Below are 18,983 nucleotides of genomic sequence, written 5' to 3'. Positions count from 1 at the left end.
ATCAGGTCTGAGATTTTTTTTTCCCCCAAGATGTCCTGTAATGATGGGAAGTAACCGTCCAGCTCAGATTCCCTAGGACAGACTCAATTCTAAATATTTCTGACGTGACGTCACTTTAAACCAGTAACATGTCCTTAGAATATAATGACATTCAACCCTGGAAGCAGGACAAAATCTGCTTATTATATCCTGGTCCCAAATATGATGACCATTCATAGAGCCAGCTCTCTTTTTACAGACATCCTAGATGGATAGTTGTCTGTGTTTGTTTGTAAAATCTTCTGTAAGATTTCCAGAATCCATTCCTTCCTCTTGTGGCTTCTAGAGAAGTTAAAACATGATGCCAGAGTTTACTAAACCTCTTCCACTTCTTAGAGATGGAATTTTCCAAAGTTTTTCAGGATGTCCTTGCATGAGGTGAAGGTGTGGGGAGGTTTTCCAGAGACATCCATGGAGGAGTCCTGCATTTGGGAGGCAGCTCTGTGACTTGGAGGAATGTGCCAGAAGAGGAAAGGAAACTCTTTCCTTTTCACTTGTTTCCAGGGACTGGGTTTCCAGGACATGCATGAAAGACCTATGTGCTGGGAGTTAAGGCCGTGTAGGGGCACCACATGGCCTTAGGAGGCTGATGAATGGTTCCTGTAATATATACGTGCATTTGTAGAAGAAGGATGCAGAGATTATTATAGGGATTTAATTCTAGGAGGGATCAAGTATGAGTGGCATTGCTTTAAGTAACAGATACCTGTATGGAGTACAGCATAGGGAATAGAGTCAATGGAATTGTAATAGACATATACGATGTCAGAGGGGCAATAGATTGGGGGAGGGGGGTTATCACTTTGTGAGGGGTGAAATGTCTAACTATTACATTGTTTTGTACACCTGAAACTAATAAAAGAAAAATGGGGGGAAAAAAGAAATAGATAGCACTGCAAGAAGAACTAGGTTGGGTTCATGGAAACAAGTGAAGTTATCAATTCATTCATTCATTTAAAAACATGTGTTCAACACCTGCTTTGTTCCAGGCACTCTGTTGAGCACTGGAATCACTGCAGTGTACAAGAAGGTCACCGCCATCCCTGTCGTCTTGGAGCTGACAGCTTAGTAGTTGAAAGATCACCAAACACGTACCTTTCAGAGTTATATGGAAGTATGGGGTTTTGCTGGAGCATGTCACAGGAGGACCCAGCCTAGTCAGAGGGAGAAGGGGTATGAAAGAGTTAGGGAAGTCTTCTCTGAAGAATAGATATTTAGATTGAGAATTTAGCTAGAAGAAAAGGGGAGGGGGAAGAATAGAAAGGGAGACTTCCAGGCAGCAAGAGTAAGATGTGCCATGAGTCTGAAGTGGGAAAGAGCACAAAAGATTTAAGAAATGGGAAGAAGGCTGGAGAGTGGGAATGTGGGCCAGAGAGAGTAAGGCTCTGGGTAAAACAAAGGCGGTGGCAGGCAGGGCAGCTTGAAAGGAATTTGGGGATTAACCTAAGGGCAGTGGAAACTTTGCTGATTTGTTTAGAATGTGATCTCCTAAAGGGCACTTTATTCTGTGAGGAGAACTGCTTGGAGAAGAGCAAGAGAAGAGGCAGGATGTCAGCTGGGAGGCTCGGGTGTGCAGACCAGGTTAGAAAAGATGGTGGCTTGGACTGGGTGGGGCATTCAGGCTAGAAGGGGAAGGCTTTAAGAGCTATTTCGAAGGTAGAGTGAACAGGACTTGGTGAAGGATTGCATAAGGAGTGATGAAGAAGAAAGAGTCAAGGATACCTCATGGGTTTCTGATGTGAGCAAAAAGATACACTATGCTTCAGTTACTGAGGTGGCAGAGTGGGGTGGAGGAGAGTTTCATAGAAGTTCATTTATTCATCTAAGTTTATTGATTTCTTAGCAAGAGATCAATTAATGTAGGTACTGAGGAGAGTAACGAGATGAGGAAAAGGCTGCCCCTGCCCTGAAGGAGGGCACAAGCTAGTAGGTAAAATAAAAATGTACGCAAATAAATGCAATACAGTAAAATCAGATCTCAAAAATATTCATATCTTTTGACCAAGTAATCCAATCCTAGAGAGTTATTTGAAAGAAATAACTCAAAAGAACACAACTGAATGCATTTCATTTCAACAGACCCTCGCAGCTGCTCACAAGTATACCAGGCACCATTTGGCCTTGAGGAATCAAAGGCAGATGAACACAATCGCTGACCTCTAGGAGCTTACAGTCCATTAGGAAAGATGAGACAAGCATCAAATTAACTGTAATACGAAACGGCCCGTGATCAGACCTAAATGAGAAGTCATGTCAGATTGGCACCAGGACAGACTTCTCAGAAAGGCCCATATCCCACAAGATGGAGATGCCTCCCTAGGCTGCTTCTCCTTGGGACAGAATTAGGCTTTGAGACAAGAAATGGAAGGAACGGAACTTCATCCTTTTCATGTCTGCAGCCTGGGCTTTGTGTAGGAAAGGGAGAAGTCAGACAAAGAGAAGCTGGACTTGAAGGGAGAAAAGGACAGTAACCAGGATGGAGGAGAAAGCATCCCGTCACATTAACAGTGGTTATCTGTGGGCAGTAGAAATAAAAGATTTTGCTGTATTTGTATTCTTCTTTCTTTTAATGTGTTAATTTTTTCCATGTGAAATATGTATTTCTTTGTTAATAATTTTAAAAAGCTATATTTATTTATTTGCCCAGCAGGTTTCAGGGCAAGAGCTAACATTTTCATCCCACTGGAAGAATTTTGTTTTGTGTGCCATCTGGTAAACCTGAGGTTAAATAAGACCAGGGATTTTGTTTGTTTTATAAGGCAACAGTACACAGGGATTAAAGGCTTATGTTCTGATGTAGACACAGCTGGATTTCAATCCTGGTCTGCTGTGTGATTTAGGTACATTGTTTAATCTATTTGAACATAAGTCTCCTCATCACTAAAGTAGAAGTAATTATAATAGTGGGTATTTCTTAGGGTTATTGGGAAAATTAAACAAGAAAATGCAGTTAAAATATAGTCGTCCCTCATTATGGGGGGTGGGAGAGGGGATCCCATACATACCAAACTTCAGAATGCTTAAGTCTCTTATAAATGGCGTCGTATTTGCATGTAGCTAACCTACGCACGTCCTCTTGTATACTTTAAATCATTTCTAGATTACTTATAATACATAATATAATGTAAATGCTATGTAAACAGTTGTTATATGTATATTGCTTAGGCAATAATGACAGGAAAAAAGTCTGTACGTGTTCACTACAGATATCATAGGCCTAACTACATAGTACCCATCAGCAACAAGGTCACATTTTTCCCCTCCGTATGTTTGATCTGGGCTTGGTTGAATGGGAGAGTGAGGAACCCCTACACAGAGGGCCCACTGTATGTTATGACACATGGTAAGCACTAAATAAATATCCAGTTATTATCAGTGCTATATCCTTTATTTGCTGAGGTAGCTCAGCTTGGCACTGCTCCAATCACTTCACAGTCCTGGCAGACAGTGCGGATGTCAGTACCAAGAGTCCTTGGTTCTAAAATAATCAGTTTCTTGTTTTTCAGGATGAAGATGATCTGGCCAGTGCCCTGATCTGGCCTGAAATTCAACAGGAGCTGAAAATCATTGAATCTGAGGAAGAGCTCTCCACATTACCGCCACCTGCGGTAAAGATCAGCCCAACTCAGCCCATTCTTGAGTCAAGTCCAAGGCCTTTTGCTTCCCTGGAGCCTCCTGGGAGCTTGCCTTGTGGCTCCACCCCAGCTCCAGTCTCCCCTCTGGAAGAGTGGACTAGGAATCCAGCCAATCAGAGCATACAGGGGGCTTCCACGGCAGCCAATAGAGAAAAGCAGGAGACAACCAGCAACCTCCATAGATCTGAGCCTGAAAAGGGCCCACACACAGACCCCACCAGCTTGGCTCCTCTGGAAGTTGTTCCATTTGAGACAGCTTCTCCACAAGCAAAGGTGGGGGTGGGAGACCCAGGGAATCTGTCTCCTCTGCTCCCACCTGCTCCACCTCCTCCAACTCCTCTGGAGGAGGCCCCTCCTCTATCAAAGGGTGGCCCTGAGAGAGAAGACTCATCAAGGAATTTGAGGACAAATCCATATATAGACCATCTGAAGTCCAAAGACAGTCCTGGGATCCCCAGTCTTTGTCAGGGAGATGATGCCTCTCTAGGACAAAGTGAGAAGCAAAAGTCAAAGAGTGCTGTTCCCGAAGGAAAAGACTCTGGTTTTCCAAGCCCAACAAGGGAGGTTGAGATTTCCCCACAGGGAGAGGGGGATGTCGCCCATTCAGTACAGGAGCCCTCAGACTGTGACGAAGACGACACTGTGACAGACGTTGCCCAGCATGGCCTGGAGATGGTGGAGCCCTGGGAGGAGCACCAGTGGGTGACAAGTCCCCTTCATTCCCCCACCCTGAAAAATGTTCAAGAGGCCCAGGTTCAGGGCCTCCAGGCCCACCGATTGGAAAAGAGACTTTCCCACAGGCCTAGCCTTCGTCAGAGCCATTCTCTAGATAGCAAAACCACGGCTAAGAGCCAGTGGACTCTCGAGGGTTCCTCTTCCAGTAGCTGTGCTAATCTTGAAGCAGAGAGGAATTCTGATCCTCTGCAGCCCCTGGCACCCAGGAGACAGGTTACTGGATGGGATGAGAAAACCCTGACATCCTTTAGAGAGTTCTCGGGCCTGAAAGGCACAGAGGCTCTTCCCAGCGAGAAGGGACCAGGTGATTTGCAGCCTAAACCAGAAGAAACCAACCCTGTAAGCCTAGCTGAGGGAAAGGAACTGGGGACACACCTGAGACACTGCAACCCTCAGATTGAGCAAGGTAGTGTTCCTGGGCCAGAGAGCAACAAGGAGAGTTCACCTAGTACGCAGGACAGCACCTTGTCTGGAGAGCATCCCCCAAAGTTACAGCTGAAGAGCACTGAGTGTGGGCCCTCAAAAGGGAAAAATAGGCCTTCTTCCCTCAACTTGGACTCTGCCATTCCCATCACTGACCTCTTCCGGTTTGAGAATGTGGCCTCGTTGGGTTCACCTGGAACGCAGCTCTCTGAGCCAGAAGACCCAAAGGTCACATGGATGACCTCAGCTCACTGTCAGGTAGACCCCTGGAGGGTTTACTCCCATGACCCTCAGGACCTGGACATTGTTGCTCATGCCCTGACAGGCCGCCGTAATTCAGCTCCCGTGAGTGTGTCAGCTGTGAGAACCTCTTTCATGGTCAAAATGTGCCAGGCCAGGGCGGTCCCGGTCATCCCACCCAAGATTCAGTACACACAGATCCCACAGCCCCTGCCCTCTCAGAGCCCAGGGGAGAGTGGGGCTCAGCCTCTGGAGAGGAGCCAAGAGGAACCCATCTCCACTGGTGGGACTGCTCAGAAATCTGCCAAAGATGATTCTCTCTCCTCCTCGGAAAGCCCAAAGGAAGAGAAACCAAAGAAAGACACAGGAGCCATGGATGCCACTGCATCCCACACGTGCGAAGGACCCACCCTTTCTCCAGAACCAGGTTTAGCTAACGTGCTGTCCACCCAGGATGCAGTAGTGCAATGCAGAAAGCGCACATCAGAGACAGAACCATCTGGGGACAACCTTCTTTCTTCAAAAATAGAACGACAATCAGGGGGTTCTAAGCCTTTCCACAGGTCAAGGCCAGGACGACCTCAGAGCCTAATCTTATTCAGTCCTCCTTTCCCCATTATGGACCATCCACCTCCTTCATCCACAGTGACAGATTCCAAGGTCCTGCTGTCCCCTATCAGAAGTCCCACCCAGACAGTGTCCCCGGGCCTTCTTTGCGGGGAGTTGGCAGAAAACACGTGGGTCACACCAGAAGGGGTTACACTTAGGAATAAAATGACCATTCCTAAGAATGGCCAGAGACTAGAGACCTCAACTAGCTGTTTTTACCAGCCGCAGCGCAGATCAGTGATTCTGGATGGAAGAAGTGGGAGGCAAATAGAATGACATCAGTTCACCTGCTGGTGTCTGAAAAAATGTCATGATTCATCTGGAAGTTATTACAGGGCCAACTTGTCATTATTGCAGACACAGGTTATCCAAGTTTGTGCTTGTTTTGGGCTCTTCTTCTCTTCCTTTAGCCTTTTGGCCATTTATTAACTAGTCCATTTGTCAGAAGAGAGGTCAAGGGAAGGACCAAGAGATGAAATGTAGATAAGTCTACATGAGCAGACAGGAAATGTCAGGTATGGGAGAGGATGAAACACTTGCCTCCAGTGAGATTTGGGGCTTGCTTGTGATTTGCATTACTCTCCTGTTGCCATTATCTATTACTGTTGAGAGCTGGATGTGATAATGACTTTTGAAAGAAAGAGAAACCCTTTGTCTGTGTTGGAAAATGTTGCTACTGAGGTTTGAAGGCCTCTTCTTGACTTCATGCTTTTTAATGTTCTTTAAAGCGTGTGTTCTTTTAGACCAGTTTTCTGATGAGCTTTATTAAAGTGTACTATCCAGAATAGGAGCAAATTTGGAAAAGCAAACTAACGTACACTTAGATATCCAAGTGGGTGGATTTACCCTTGCTCTTTCCCGGGAATTCCTGCAGACCTGCCCAGGATGGCTCCATATACCTGCACAGAAAACCAGAATCCGTACGGGAGCAAACTCTGAGACTGGCACAATCTAAGAAGACTTTCTGGCTCTGGCTTTTATTAATTTGAGACTCCAACTGCCGCTATCTTGACCTCTGATTTATAAATCCAGTAGCTGGGCAGGGTGGGGGCTAAGCCGAGGGTTACTTCAGTGAAATGTGCTGAATCTTCATTTAGATAGGTAGTAGTGAAGCCATCTGCTTTCATTCCAATATCAGAGTTCAAGAACAGATGTCAGCATAGAGAAAAAAGCCTCACGTGTAGGCAGAACTACACTCCAAACTGAATGTGTATAAAGTGGTGGGGCATTTGCAGAAAACGCCTCTAGCTCAGCTTCCCTCTCCTTATAGACTAGGCTGGGACGGGAGGACAGAAGGTGAGGCGGAGCTCGGGGGGTGGCGGGGACAGCCCTGGCAGGGCGGCCATCACCACCGCTTGGTGATAGCTGCCCTTCTGAAAATATTTCATTTCAGCCAGTGGATGCCTTCCTTTCTCCGCTCTCCACTGCTCAAGAACAGATCTGAGGCACCCTTCTGTAATCCCCTCCATTCCAGGCACTCACACTGGCCTTTCTCCTGTCTATATAAAAGCAGAAGCAATAAACCAATCTGATTTTATGTCAGTTATTTAGAACTTCAAATGGTTCTTTCCTTTTCAGCTGGAGAGAGGAAGAAGAACTAATATAACCTGGTGGCAGATTTTTGGTGTTCCTCCGAAAAGGGCTTCACAGGAGCCCTTCTCAAGGCAAAACTCATCAAAGTATCAACACTCTCAAACATTCCAAGACAACTATCTTGTTTGAGAAACAGAAAAAGAGACCGATTTTTAGCCCTGTGTACCTCTTCTCAGGTTCAAGTCTGGCTGAACTCTGTCCAGAAGCTCAGTCATTGCAGAAATTTATCTAGGCCAGCAGTACCTCTGGGCTGGTCTCACAACCAAGACTGGTACTGGGCTGGGTAGGGTATGATCTCACCTCCTCCAGTGAGAAACTGGAAGCTGATGCCCTACAGCAGATACATACTCCCCTCTCCTTCCCTGATAAAGCCTTACAAGCAGTTCTGAAGTCTCAGCCTATACCTTTTAAGCCAGTGTCTATGGCAGGGGTCATTGGCAGGCCCGCTGATGAGTTCTGCTTTCAGAGGCACTGAGATGAGTGAGCAAGGGGAGCGGCTAACAGGCGTTTGGTGAGTGCATTTGCATTCTCATTCGGTGAACAAGACATTGGACCAACAGCCAATGAAATGTCAACCCATAAGAAAAGACCTAGGGTATAGCATTTCCCCTCTTCTAGGGAAGCAAGGTGAAGAAATATAGTGGTGACAGATGAGAAAGGCCATGTTCAGGAGATTTGAAAAGCACATTCCTGCCTTATCAGAAAACGTGAGCAGATAGGCTGTGTATCCATTCACTTCAGCACATTGTGGCATCTACACTTTGATAAAGACCATGTTCCAGGTAGAATGTGAGAGAGAGAAGGAACTGCACTTTGCTCCACCATCAGAACTCTGAGCCGAGCAGTGAAATATTTTAGCTATTTTGTGATTATTTAAAAGTCTTGTTTGTAACACTTAAGAGACTATATTTGGGGATAGGCTGAGAAGCCACTATTTACCTATTAACAAGTGAGTTCAATTGGAGGCACCCATGTTGATTTATTAAATGGCTGCCGTGTTCCTTAGACTGACATCTTGCAATTGTAGCATCATCTTCACGAGCCTGGTGGGTACGTGGACATCATCAGGAGACACAATGACAGCTACCTGGAGATATTCCCTACTGGGACCTTTCCTAGCCACTCAATCCAGGAGGCCTTGGAAGCGGACTCCCTTCTCAGGCATTGTCCTGCTGCTGAAGTATGGACTTCCCCTTTGGCTGTCACCTAGCCTGTCAGCTGTCACAAGCATATTCCTAAACTTCCTGTGGGGTGGGGCTAGCCTGGCACTGAGGAAATTCCGTTCTGTAACAAACTCATTATATTTTCCCCTAAAGTTGTTCCCCAAATACTCTGATATTACCTATCTGGTCACTCGGGACTGAGAAATGAACCCCCTGAGAATGGCTGGATGGGGATCAGATGGCCGCTCCCATCCAGGGGAGGGACAGAACAAGGCCCAGCTGTTTCTAGGAGGATCTACATGGTGCCTTCAAAAAGGCTGCAGAATCAAATTCTCAAAGGGCTACTTCAAATCAGCTATCAATCCTCAAAATGAAGATGGCTGGTTTTAAATGTTGCATTTGAAGTGTTTTCTTTCAGTGTTAATGCTAGCTTAAGAAGATAATAACCTGTATTTATTGGCAAAATGACCTTCTCAGGCCAACCTTTTTTTTGTTTTGTTTTTGTTTATTTGACAAAATAGACCAGCTAGAGGGAATTGGTCTTTATTCTCTGCTTCATATGGAATATGAAGAGACCGGACCAAGAACCCATTAAGACACTATTAGCTTAATCTAAGCCCTAACAGTAAAAACATTGGCCAAGTCAAAATTCTGGATTCTGGGGAAATTAAAAATGTAAACATCCTCCTCAACAGATACTATTTACCAAGAGCGTAGTATTATTCCGCTGGGTAGTTTAGAACTCTTAAATCCTTGAAGAGTCTAATGAAAAAAGGGAAAGAGATGGTAGCAAATGAAACAGCCTATAAACAACCAGGAGCTAGACTTAGAACCATTAAGAAACCAAATGAAAGCGGAGGGGGAAAGAATGTAACAACTAGCATCTTTTAATAGGATTGTTAATCGTATTCAAGTTACCCACTGACTAATCAAATTAAACACAGTGGCAAATCCAGTAGAAAGTACTAGGGAGACACTCAGGCATTAAGATTTTTGTTTTGATCATTAAAAAAAAAAAAAAAAATCAGAGAGTAGTAACAGAATAAACAGTCCTGAGGTTTTGCGTCGTCTTCACTGGTTTGGTTGTGAAGTCCTGTTGAATTTCTGCAAATGAGTGAGGTGATGTCAGTGTTCCATTCTCAAGAGAGTGTTTTAGAGACTAACATCACAAAATGGGTTAACTCCTGTTGATAGTGAAGTCATAGGTCCAAGATAAACTGTAACTTTCATGTCTAATGTTTAGCACATGATAATCACATTTAAATAAAATTGGGTGGGAGTTATTTGTCCACACAGACCTTGGGGTGCTGCCTGAAGAGGTACTGGGGAACCTAAGAGTCATTTGTCTGGGATTGGAATGGGAGAGGTTCAGGATAGATCCAGGATAGATCCAATTGATTAGGGGCACATTCTAGCATGGCCCGTGCTATCTGATGACAGCATGAATCTGGGGTTCATGTGTTGCCAGGAGTATGATTTTAGGCACTTGCAGCAGGAAGGGCAGCTCATGGACAAAGAACATGACTTGTCAACACCTTTTCTAGCAAAGCCAGGCCAGAAGAGGGAGCCAGCAACTTCCCAAGCACGAAGAGGAATGGGAGATGGCAGAAGGGTGATTGCCTGAGATCAGTGTCAGTAAAGATAGAATAAAATTGGGAAACACCAGATTGGTTGGCACACAGCCAATCCTGTAGTAGCCTTGAGGTTTGTGAGCAAGGCAGGGACCACTTCTCTATGAGGATGAAGGAGGATATAACTAAATATAAGAAACCCACGAAGTACATTAGCCATGCCATTTTACTGGATGAGTACAATGCTTTGCAATAACTTAATGCCATAGTACTTCCTGGCTTGTAATTCTGCAAGGTAAAGCACTTTTTCAAAGGAGTCTATTAGAATGTCACATGATTTCATCTGTTGAGCTCGACAAATGTTTCCAAAGATGTAATCAAAATGTTTATTGATTAAAAAGTACAAATATTAAACCTATCCATAGACATTTAAGTGTAATTAAAAGATTATTATGCTTTTAAAATGTACTCTAATAAATGTAATGAAATGTAATGCTTATGATGGCACTATGAACTAGAGGAGGACACGGGGTCATCAACATCATAACAGGAAAAATATATGCATCAGGCTCATTGTTCTAGTTTGTTCTGTTTGATGTCATCTTTTGTTACTTCAAGGTTTGGTTTCACAGCAAAAGTCCTGATGATTTGCTTCAGTAATTTTCTCTTGTTTTTATTTTACCTCTTAACTGTCAAACATTTACAACTTCACTTTCTTACAGTTGCAATCACACGTCACCCAAGATCCCCAGTATAAATTAATGGATATTGTAATGAAAAATTAGAAGCTATTGCTTCTCAAAACTCTGCAGCTTAAGAGGTTATGTGGGTCCACCTACACAGAAGTGAACTCAATTTTTCTATTACTGACTCAATCAAGGGGGACTTATTTGAGTGTTTAATGATGCACTGGGCGGGAGGAAAGCAAAAGTTTTTTGTCTTGGCATATATTATCACAAAAAAGGGGGGTGCTGAATGGATCCAAATGACAGGACTTTAGAAAAGCAATCGTGCAACCTAAGCTAGTGATATTTGTGGTAAAAATATCATCAAGGGAATAAAAATACTAACATTTTGGCAACAATATTCTATTTAGAACTGTACACTGCTCAGGCCTGCTGTCATCATTCACCACTGCTCTACATGCTTTTTCTCCTATGTACTCCCAGACCCCTGCTCTTCTCTGTTTCTCTCTCCTGAATGTTTCCCACCCCCAAACTGGCAACACACAGTTGCCCTCTCCTAATCATTCTCACTCTTGCTCTGGAATCATTCTCTCCTTACAGTCTCTCTTCCCTGAGTGTTGTCTCTGCTTCCTGGATTGCAACAAAACTTGACACCCCTCTGAGGACACTTCTTTCCCTGCACAAAAAGGCTGCAAATTGCTCCCAGGTTACACAGCAAAGAACTTGAGAAGTTCTCCAGTTTCCCACTTATGCACTAATGCATCTTCCCATTTCAGACAAAAATTTCTTACTACCAAACTGTGGCATCCAGCTATTTTAACCTTTACCATTCTTTATGGCCACGATGCAGTGAATGTCCCAGATTTCCCAGTCTTTGGCCCCAGGCTCCCGGATTCCCCTCTACTTCGTGTCCCACCATCATTCTGGATGACTTCAGTGATCCTGAGGAAAACCCACCCAACACCCTTGCCACGATTGCTTACAGCTTTTACTTCTACTCAATTTGAGCTGTTTCTTCCACAGTTACCCAGCAGGCTGTTCCACAACCCAGAAAGAACTCTGTGATCCTAAACTCCCATTCCATTCTCAGAACTTCCCTCCTTGCTCCTTTATTCCTTCTACTTTCTCAAGATTACTAGTGCCTGGCCCACCCCTACTCTTTCTGACAGATAATACCCCCACCAGACTTCATTCTTCCTTCTCTAGCCTTTCCAGACCCCAAGGTGCATCATCTCAACTATTCTCACCATCACCATTCATTCTCTTGACCACAAGTCCTTTAGCCCCCAAACTAGGCACACCCCCAAACTAGGACCAGGCCCCTTACCACCCCTCTTCTCTACTCTTGTACTGTCTTTTGAGTCAGACCAGAGAAAATCATAAAACCCTGATGAGCCTCTGGAAATTTTTGGTTTACCACCTCAGTATTGGCTTCATTCCCAAAACTCACAAAGGCTATTCTATTCCAAGCTCCTCCTACCTGAACCGCCCCCACACGAAATTGGTAACTGCTTCTTACTTCACCAGTTTACATTATCAGGTTTCTTCTACCTCCCACCTCCACTTCCCCTTATCCATGTGTGTACCTAACCTCCCTTCTGGCTCGGAGGACGTGCTATTCCGCTTCCCAAGAACCCTTTTCTCCAATTCATTACTTCATTACAACTCACTACTCTGGAACTGCAACCTGACCTCCACCACCACTGCTCAATTGAAATTTCTCTTGCTAAAGTTGCCAATGATCTAATCACCAAATCCAACAGTCAGTTCCGTCTCTTGACCGCCCTTATATTTGATGCTGGTGACCATTCCTTTTCTTGAAACACTAGTGCACGTCTTGGACTTCCATTTTCTTAGTCTTGTTCATTTGAAAGCTTCCTCGTCCTCCACCTTTAAATGTCGTTATTCACCACAATTCTGTCCTTCCTTCTTTTCTCTCCACACATTTCCCCTACATTATCTTATTCATGCTCATGGCTTTTTCTATTACCACACAGTGGTGACCCTCCCCCACACACACACACACACACATTCTCTTGATGGACTTTTTAAACGGTTAACGGGTCTCCCTAATGCCGCATTGACATCCCCCCATTCTCCAAACCTATCCTACATATCGCTGCCAAAGTTGTCTAAGATAGGATAGTGGTTCTCATCAAAATCGTCTGGAGAGCACATTAAACAGACTTATAGGCTCCATCCAGTTGACTCAGGTTTGGGATAGTGCTTGAAAATTTCCGTTTCTAACAAGTTCCTGATGAGGTGATGCTGATGCTGCTGGTCCAGAGATTACACTTGCAGAACCCTGGACCTGAGACCCCTTTGAGTCGTAAGTCCTCAGCTTAAAATCTTTCACTAGCTGTCTTGTCTACAAAAGTTCCCAGACTTGTCTGGTTAAGAATTACTTGTGAAAGGGGTATATTACTGGGCTTCACCCTCAAGATTTTGACTTCGTAGGTCTGGTGCAGTATCCAAACATCACCCCTCTGAGAACTTGTTACCTACAAGATAAAAATCCAAACCCCTTAAAGAGGAATTCAAGTCCCTCTGTAATCTCTTCCTTGCCTAGCTCTCTAGCATTATTGAACTAGCTATTTAAAAACCCAGTGCAAACCCATGCAACTTTGTGGATATCCTGTTCCCACTGCATGAATCACCTATAAACGTGGCAAACTCCTAGCCTGTCTCCAAAATGCATCGTTACTGCTGCCGTGAAGCCTTCCCTGACACTGCAGCTTCCGAGTGAAGTTAATTGCCCTTTTCTGCATTACCTCTGTATCTGTATATTCTTTACTGAACACTTTTGTATTCCACTTATTGACTTGTCTGCCTTTTATTAATGAACTCTAAACCACTATTTCTGGCACCCAGCAGGTCTGGCACAACTACTTGGTAATAGAAATGGAGGAGGGGGTGGTGGTGGTGACTGATAGGGAAGGGAGGGAAAGCAGCTCAGGGAATAGAACATGGAATCAGTGAATAGGATACTGAGGAACGTTTTCATCTTGCTCATGCCTGAAGTCCCCTCCTCTACTCTGACACATTTACCTACCTTAAGCCACCCAGACAACTGATGAAGCATCTTTTCTTTCCAGGTATTTTGCTACACCATTTTTTCCCACATACCATTTAATTTCCCAACATACAAACAATGACAAAAAAGGCTATTCTTTAATGGGTATGTATCTCCAACTATCACTAAGCAAAGATGGATAGGACATACAGGTAACTAGTAATTTTTCTTTCCCCCTTCTAAATGTGGCACCTACAAAGGGCAGCTGAAATGAGTAGGAGCATGTTGAACTGAAGGATTTTATCTCCCTGAGGCTATCATATCTGGAAGGAGAGGGGGGCATTGTGCAATTCCATTAGCCAAAATTAACTTTCTTTCTTGTATTCACTCATTTATTCAGCTAGCCTGGCATCTGGTGCTCCTGTGCCATTCCTTTAGGATATGGCCAAGACAGGTTAAACCAGAAAGGGGAATCATGACAGCTTACTAGTCTAGTCTATTATATCTAATAAGTTACCTGGGCTACTTTTCAATAATAGAACCAATTTGGAGCGATTTTGATGAGAGCTCTTTGTGCCCAGGCCATCCATTTTGCTTTTAACTGTCAAATAATCTCATCAAAATATATACAGTCAAAAGAAGCATTAAAGATGGCATATTTCCTGCCCTCCCCCACCCCAGGAACCACTATATTTAGGCTGAGCCACTTTACAAAACAATCAAAACACTGGGTATCTTACTATTTCCCCAATATACCAAAATTGTTCCCACCTCAGGGCACTGCCCTTGCTGTGACTATAACATAGAATTCTCCCCAAAAGCAATTTATATGGCTCAGTATTGCTTCACCTGCTCTTTGCTCAAAAATAATCTCAAAGATGTGTTCTAGCAATGCCATTACTAGCACTTTCTATGTCCTTGACCTGACTTATTTTCTCTTTACCACTTACTACTACCATCAGGAGACATTATATTATATATAAATTTATTTACGGCACAATTTACACCCTCCCCACCAAACACTGTAAACTCTACAAGGGTAGGGCCTTTGCATTTTTTATTCACTGCTGTATCCCCAATGACTAACATAGTGCCTGGTGGTCAATACATATTTGTTGAATGACTGAATAGAGTCAGACTGAATACCAAATAGTGTAACAAAAAAAAAAAAAAAGTATATGCATCAAAATATTTAAGGAAAAACTGTTTCATTTCAGCAGTCACCTCGGATAGCTGTATACACACCTACTCTTCCCAATGCTGCCTTTGCTAAAAACCTGCTGGGAACTCTTCTGCAAAACTTGTTTTCAGAGCCAGTTTATGAATTACATGAGTGGTCGTTTTACTTCATAAGTCATATTGTTTCACCAAAAGCTTCAGTGTAAAAATGCCAAACCGAGCACAGAAAACTTAATATATCTCAGGCTCGCAAGAGAAGGCCTCAGGAGTTCAGATGACTAGTGACATCGATTGACTAAGTAGATCCTCTCAAGAACATGGACTGAGAAGGTTTAATGCTCAAAGACGTGAACATTCTGCAGTATGAAAGAGGTAACTTCTTGTAATTTACTGCCACTCATAACTCCTAACGTGCTACTGTGGGTGGGCTGCTGCTAAACAGCGTCCATTCCTCCGGTGACTCAGAATCTTCACTCTGCCCATGCTCAGCCCACATGGCATTTGCACTCATCACTTCCCACTGATCGGGCACACACCATCTCCTTCACGAGTGTGAGCATTCTAAAGACTGTCTGTCTTAAAAAGTATTACTTCAAATACTGAACACAGCTAAAGGGAAAATCTTTAGAGGCAAAAGAAATAAAACCAGGAAAATGACAGCAATATCCTGAGTTTCCAGATAGTGGCTTATTCAAAAGGACATTTAAATGTCACATAGCAGGAGAGAAAACTGAGTTTTTGTCTCAGAAGTACTTCCTGCCAGTAGGCAACAAAGGGAATCCCACTCAGGACTATAACCCGTCTCTCCCCATGTATACTAACAGTATTAGCCAGTCGAATAAAAAGAGAACGGGCGCTGTCAGGCAAGTCCTCTGACCTGCCCTCTGTAGCACTAAGGCCCATGGAGGCCTAACGAGAACTGGGATTGAAAGGGCACACCAACGGTTCTGTGTCAAGTGATGTATGAGATGTGTTCATAAAGAATGAGTTCTTCTGGAGCCATACAAACAAATCGATTTCTTTACTGGAGAGGCACACCTCTCAACTGTATATTATTCAAATAGACTAACGCATGAAAGATCACATCACCTTGTTTACGGATACATTTAATATCCCTTACCCTTCCCACCTTTCAAAACATAATAGTATACAAAATATAAAATATCTTAAATATTTATAAAAATCGCAAGAAAAAAATAGAACGTATGAAAATATTTTTTATCTGAGTTCTCCCTCATTGTTGAGAGGCACTTAGTTGGCCTTGAGTTCGTAACTGCTGAGTGGGTAGGAGTACGCTCTGCCTAATACTATTCTGTCCCGGAGGAGCTTAAATAAAACATAGTAGTTGCAGAAGAGGATGAGAGCCATGGAGAGTGTGTGGTTCCACTTCTCCGACCGCAGCAAGGAATAGAGCTGGTACAAGACGACGCTGCCCTCAATGAGGATGAGCAGATTTAACAGCCTTAATGGACGATGAAATAGGAACTGGAAGGAAGTTAAAAAGCAAGACGTTATTTCACACAAAAGTCTGTAGTTATTCTCGTATTTTTTCTAAAATAATTTCATATTTATAGGTTCCTATATGCAATAACAAATAGATCTGCTTATTTAATATCAGTCAGGCTATTTCTTGCTGTAGAGACCCAACCCTTTCCTTTTTTGCTCAAGGAATAAGGAAATAAATTTTATCCCAATGTCCGTGAAATATGAAAGGGGATTATATCCAAAAGAACTCTGCCTCTAAAGGTTTTTTCTTAGATTATATCTTAGGTATGTATTTAAGATAGCCAAAAGTAAATTTATTTAAGACAGGCTGGATAAAGATCAAATGGGAAATATTTCAGTCTTTGCAACTCAAGAGGCAAAAAGTGAGAATATTATTTTGTGGGTATTTAAGATATAACCATTTAAAACTCATTGTTAGTTTGTGGGCTTGTCTAAGACATAAACACCTATACTAGACAAGTCTGGGGGAAGGAGAGGTATTACAAATTGAAATATCAATACAATAATTTCTCAATTTTTCTTTCAATTGTTTACACACCATGGTCACTAACTCAAATCCTCTACACCACATATTTCTGGTGTTTTCTTTCTTTTTTTTCCTGGATATTGAGTAGGAGGTGTACAGAGACAGGATGAGGAAGGAAGGAAAAATCAGTCAGAATTAGAGTTTGGCTAAAAACAGGGCTCACCATTTTCACTCTAACGAAATTCTTCATTCTAAGAGGCTAAATCCTGGTTTACTAATAAAAATGTATTATGCATAGAAAGATAGAGGTCATAGGTTATAAACTGCGATAACAGTAGTATAGCACACCTAAAATAACTAATTTAGGGGCGGCCAGATGGCTCAGTTGGTTACAGTGTGAGCTCTGAACAACAGGGTTGCCAGTTTGATTCCCACATGGGCCAGTGGGCTGCACCCCCTGCAACTGAAGATTGAAAACGGTGACTGGACTTGGAGCTGAGCTGCACCCTCCACAACTAGATTGAAGGACAATGACTTGCAGCTGATGGGCCCTGGAGAAACACACTGTTCCCCAACATCCCCCCCCCCACACACAAAAAATGTCAGTGTTCATAAATAAAGCTCTATTGGAATACAGCCATGCTCATTAAAACTAATTAATTAATTAATTAATTAATTAATTAATTTAGACCTAAAGGCTCAAATCTGAGAATAAAGCCAAATTATCATGACGGCTCTGAAAGGTAGCCAGGTTCTCAGGATCCTTCATCAGAAGGAAGAAAATATCTAACCTGGGTTTTATTACATGATATCCAATAACATCACTAACATCAGAATTAATATTCTGAAAGGACTCGGGCAATTTCAGATTCTATGGCAATTATAAGAATTATAATTAAACGTGCTAGTAAGCTATAAACTTGAATGAGTAGAAAGGACAGGCTGTACATTCTAACAACTATAGGTCACAGGCACCTTTTAAATGAGTGTTCTCAAACTTCAGTGTGCCTTAGAATCATTTCCAAACATGCAAATGCTGCGAATCCCTAGGATGCTTCAGAGACTCTGAATCAGCAGTCTGGGGCAGGGATCCTGAATCACTGTTTTTAATAAAGCGTGAACCAGGTGACTTATATCCAAGTAGCCCAAGGACCACTTTGAGAAGCAATGATTTACCTGCTTGGTCATGCACAATCAGTAATAAGTTAACTTCCCTAATCCTTCTTCTTTGGATTCCACCCGATTCTTCAGCTGACCAGTGCTAGCAAGGAAAATACTTGTTTTTCAAGCAGAAAATTCTAGTATCTGATTATGGTAGGTTTCAGAGGACCGCAAGGGCCAACAGAAGTAATTAATGGCCTCTGGAATTCAGCTGGCTGAATGAAATATTCTGTATAGAAACCAAATACTTAAGTTGTTGTAACTTAAGTCCACTCCTCCATCTTAAGGCAATCTCACAGGAGTCTAAGAGATGCTTACAGTTTCCTCATTCAAGGGTCTTTCATCCTTCCCATGCTCTTCCCAACCCTCACCCTGCTCCAACCTCCATGGTATTTACAAGCATCCTGCCCTGATGTACGTTCCCAGTATTTAATTGAAAGGCCCTTAGTAGCAAACACCTGCAGAACCAGTAAGTCTATGATGGAGGGATGGATGGGAGAAAGGGATTCAGGTTATCTCAAAAAAAGATCTCCAAATCTTTTTAAGAATAGGACCTCCATTCAAAGGCAATGCTCTGCACTATGGGCGTTTTTACTAAGAACGATCCCTGCATGCACCTTCTTATTCCCATTCCCATTAATCAGCTGGTCTTTCTCTTATAAGGAAATACTTCTGCCCTCTAAAACCAGAATTTCTGGAAAACTGAAAGATCAAATAGAACATAATCCGAGGTGTAATCTCAAATGGGACAGAAGCTGGGTTAATGGGTGTCTATTGCTTTTTCCTTTTAAACTTTTAAATCTTTTTCCTTTTAAATTTAGGAAAAGGTAAAAGTTAGGCTGCAGATTATGGCATCTGTCCGAATTTCAGAGAAGTCAAGGTATTTTAAGGAGATGATACATATGACAACACCAAAAAAAAAAAATACCCCATTATATTACTATATTAAATATGGCTTAAGGAT

General features: G+C 42.9%; 2 protein-coding genes across 3 annotated transcripts in view; one reads left to right on the top strand and one right to left on the bottom strand.

Annotated features, from left to right (window-relative positions):
* The window catches only part of ARHGAP31 (Rho GTPase activating protein 31), a 103,309-nt gene extending 92,808 nt beyond the window's left edge, over positions 1–10,501 (top strand). For both annotated transcript variants that reach the window (XM_019729678.3, XM_019729677.3), the window contains exon 12: positions 3,546–10,501. In XM_019729678.3, the coding sequence (XP_019585237.3) occupies positions 3,546–5,957 (2,412 nt within the window). In that variant the 3' untranslated portion in view covers positions 5,958–10,501. The remainder of the gene's footprint in view (positions 1–3,545) is intronic.
* Positions 10,502–15,892: 5,391 nt separating this feature from the next.
* Positions 15,893–18,983, bottom strand: part of TMEM39A (transmembrane protein 39A) — a 30,652-nt gene continuing 27,561 nt past the window's right edge. The window contains exon 9 of the mRNA XM_019729676.3: positions 15,893–16,371. Within this exon, the coding sequence (XP_019585235.1) occupies positions 16,138–16,371 (234 nt within the window). The 3' untranslated portion in view covers positions 15,893–16,137. The remainder of the gene's footprint in view (positions 16,372–18,983) is intronic.

The sequence above is a fragment of the Rhinolophus sinicus genome, chromosome 17 (genome assembly GCF_057876585.1).
Source record: "Rhinolophus sinicus isolate RSI-liver-muscle chromosome 17, RSI-T2T, whole genome shotgun sequence".
Taxonomy (NCBI): domain Eukaryota; kingdom Metazoa; phylum Chordata; class Mammalia; order Chiroptera; family Rhinolophidae; genus Rhinolophus; species Rhinolophus sinicus.
The sequence above is the reverse complement of the archived record's forward strand: the minus strand, read 5'-3'. Positions and strand labels throughout refer to the sequence as shown.